Consider the following 2507-nt stretch of genomic DNA (forward strand, 5'->3'; position numbering starts at 1 on the left):
AAAAAAAAAAAAAAAAAACCTTTTGAAAGTATGCCCTGAAATAGAGCTAAATATATCAACTGGAATAAATCTAAAAAAAAAAACATAGTGTTTAGAGGAGGAAGAAAGCAAGTTGTAAGATATGTCAGTATGGTACAGTTGTTGACGAAGTTGACCAAGTTCACAAGTATTTATGCACTTCTAATTTAGTAATTTTGGCCTGGTAAGCAGTGGGGTAGTAAGCTGCAAAGCTTAAATGCTATCCATTACTGGAGATTTATATGCATTTGTAATAAAAGTGTTGGGAATGATGAAGTGATTAATTCCTCAGGACTGTGGTCACTTCTGGTAAGAAAGAGAAGGGAAAGGGACCTCAGATGAGTACATAGGGCCTTCAGCTGTGCTGGTGAAATTTTCTTTCCTTAGCTTGGTGGTGGGTACACAGGTATCCATTACCAGGCATAGAAATGTGTTTTATGGGCTCTTGAAATATTTTAGCATTTATCATACCAAGAAAAGAATTTCCTTTCCCACTTACCCTACATCATTGGTGAAACATTAGTTGAAAGCAAGATTTTCCATGTTTGATATTGTCAAGTAAATCGCTTGCCACTCAGTTGTCATTCCATTGAATTGAGCAGATGCAGTGTAGACGGCTCTGGTGCAATAATGTCGATGGAGTACACAAAGGCTGCCGGACTCAGCACACACCCTGGGCCGATGGGACGGAGTGCGAGCCTGGAAAGGCAAGTAATGCCCTGCTCTGTCCTTCTGTCTTAAGGCAGAAATGTGCATGATTTTGGCTGTATGATCAGACACTAGTATTTAGAATATAAGATAATGCAGTCTGTTTTAGCATGCAGAATATTTTTTAGAGGATAGCTGTTTAGCTTACTATTAAAAATTGAAAAACTTAACATTATAGCATAATGCTGATACCAGGGAATATACCTATCATTGTTGCTTCAATATTAAGGCATTATCTCAACTTAAGAATTTCTCTCATTTAAACATTTCTAAAATCCCAGTGTGCTTTTCAAGTTATGGGAACACCTAATGTGAGATTGTATTTTTTCTTCTTCTCTCTCTTTTGGGGGTGGTACTGGAAAGCTATTGGTAAGTTGATGGAACGGCTTAGAATTGAGGAAATACAGATACAGAGTATGGTTATTACAGGTACTACTATGATACCAGGCTTTTAGCAACCGCTGTTATTCCCTTTAAGGAGCTATAATGTCATCCAGGATATATCCAAATCCAAATTCTCATGAGCTGGTTGTAATGGTTCCTACTTATTTGTTAATAGCTAAAAAAAATCTGCTACTTGTGTGGTCCAATGGTAACTGTGTCTCACGCACCTGGGAGTATGATTTACCTAACCTTCTATACCCAGTGTGCTTCTAAAAAATGGTGGCATGTCAGTGATATTCACCCCAAAAATTAAGGTACAAAAGTTTTAGATATAAATCCTGATCAAAAAAAAAAAAATACACATGAAAAATGGCATCCTGTCACTTACCAAGGGTACAATCCCTGAATGATATTTCTGAGTGTTTTGTTATCCTTATATATGTTTTTCCATTTTTTCTCTCTTCTTTCCATTGTCCATTTTACTTACTTTTAATAATTTATTCTCAGTTCCTCTTCTTCCACTTTACTGTACAGAATTAGTACCACCTAGAATGTTTCTGTGGAGGAAGTCCTAAGAGAGGATGAAACTTAACTCCCTGTTCCCTGATCTTATAGACAAGAAGCTGAGAACAATGAGTGATTTGTCCAAGGTCACTCAGATCATGTGGGGCAGCCCCTCCATGCCCTCATTTCCTCCACTGCTTTGTCTGAACGGGCAGCAGGGTCTACTAGAGTGACCCTAACTCAAGTTCCTCCCGTTTCTGGTGGTCAAAGAGGAAGACTAGTGGTTTCTTCAGTGGACAGGACATGAAAGTTATTTTTAAAATATAAAGTCTAATGCAAAAATAAAAAATTATAATGAAGATGCTTTTGTATTTGACTTAAATGGGCAAGAAAGTCAGCTCATGTTCTCATTTCTCCATAGTTGGGACCTCATCAATTAAGAATACAGCTTTCCTCAATAACAACCTAACAAAAAGTTTATACAAATACATGCATAATAGCTTCTAGAGCTTTCACTAGTTTAAAGAGAAATATAGCTGTTTGGCCAAAGAGTGAATCTTTGCAAGACATGCAACTTAGCGCATTGGTGGCTACAAAATCATAGTTTTGTCTGAGAATCCATGGCAGCCATTAAAAATTGAATATGGCACTCATTCTTAAAAAATCAAGATGTGGCCTCAGACTCCTGCTAAACACAAGGACCCAAACAACTGCTACCAGCTCGTGGGGGATCCTATCTGACAACTTGGTTAGTTGGCTTGGGTTAGAACCAGCCCATTATATTACTTCAATTGAATCTGTTTGATCTCAGTGAAATCACTGGTATTGTGTTGCGATTCTCAACCCAATGGATCCACCCACTGTGTCTATTTCTGACACATGTTATTGCTGGG

General features: G+C 37.8%; 1 protein-coding gene across 6 annotated transcripts in view; it reads left to right on the forward strand.

Annotated features, from left to right (window-relative positions):
• The window catches only part of ADAMTS9 (ADAM metallopeptidase with thrombospondin type 1 motif 9), a 166856-nt gene that overhangs the window by 40090 nt on the left and 124259 nt on the right, over positions 1-2507 (forward strand). For all 6 annotated transcript variants that reach the window (XM_017527342.2, XM_017527344.2, XM_037738025.1 and 3 more), the window contains one exon: positions 621-725. In XM_017527342.2, the coding sequence (XP_017382831.1) occupies positions 621-725 (105 nt within the window). The remainder of the gene's footprint in view (positions 1-620; positions 726-2507) is intronic.

Source organism: Cebus imitator, unplaced genomic scaffold, assembly GCF_001604975.1.
Source record: "Cebus imitator isolate Cc_AM_T3 unplaced genomic scaffold, Cebus_imitator-1.0 Scaffold48, whole genome shotgun sequence".
Lineage (NCBI taxonomy): Eukaryota > Metazoa > Chordata > Mammalia > Primates > Cebidae > Cebus > Cebus imitator.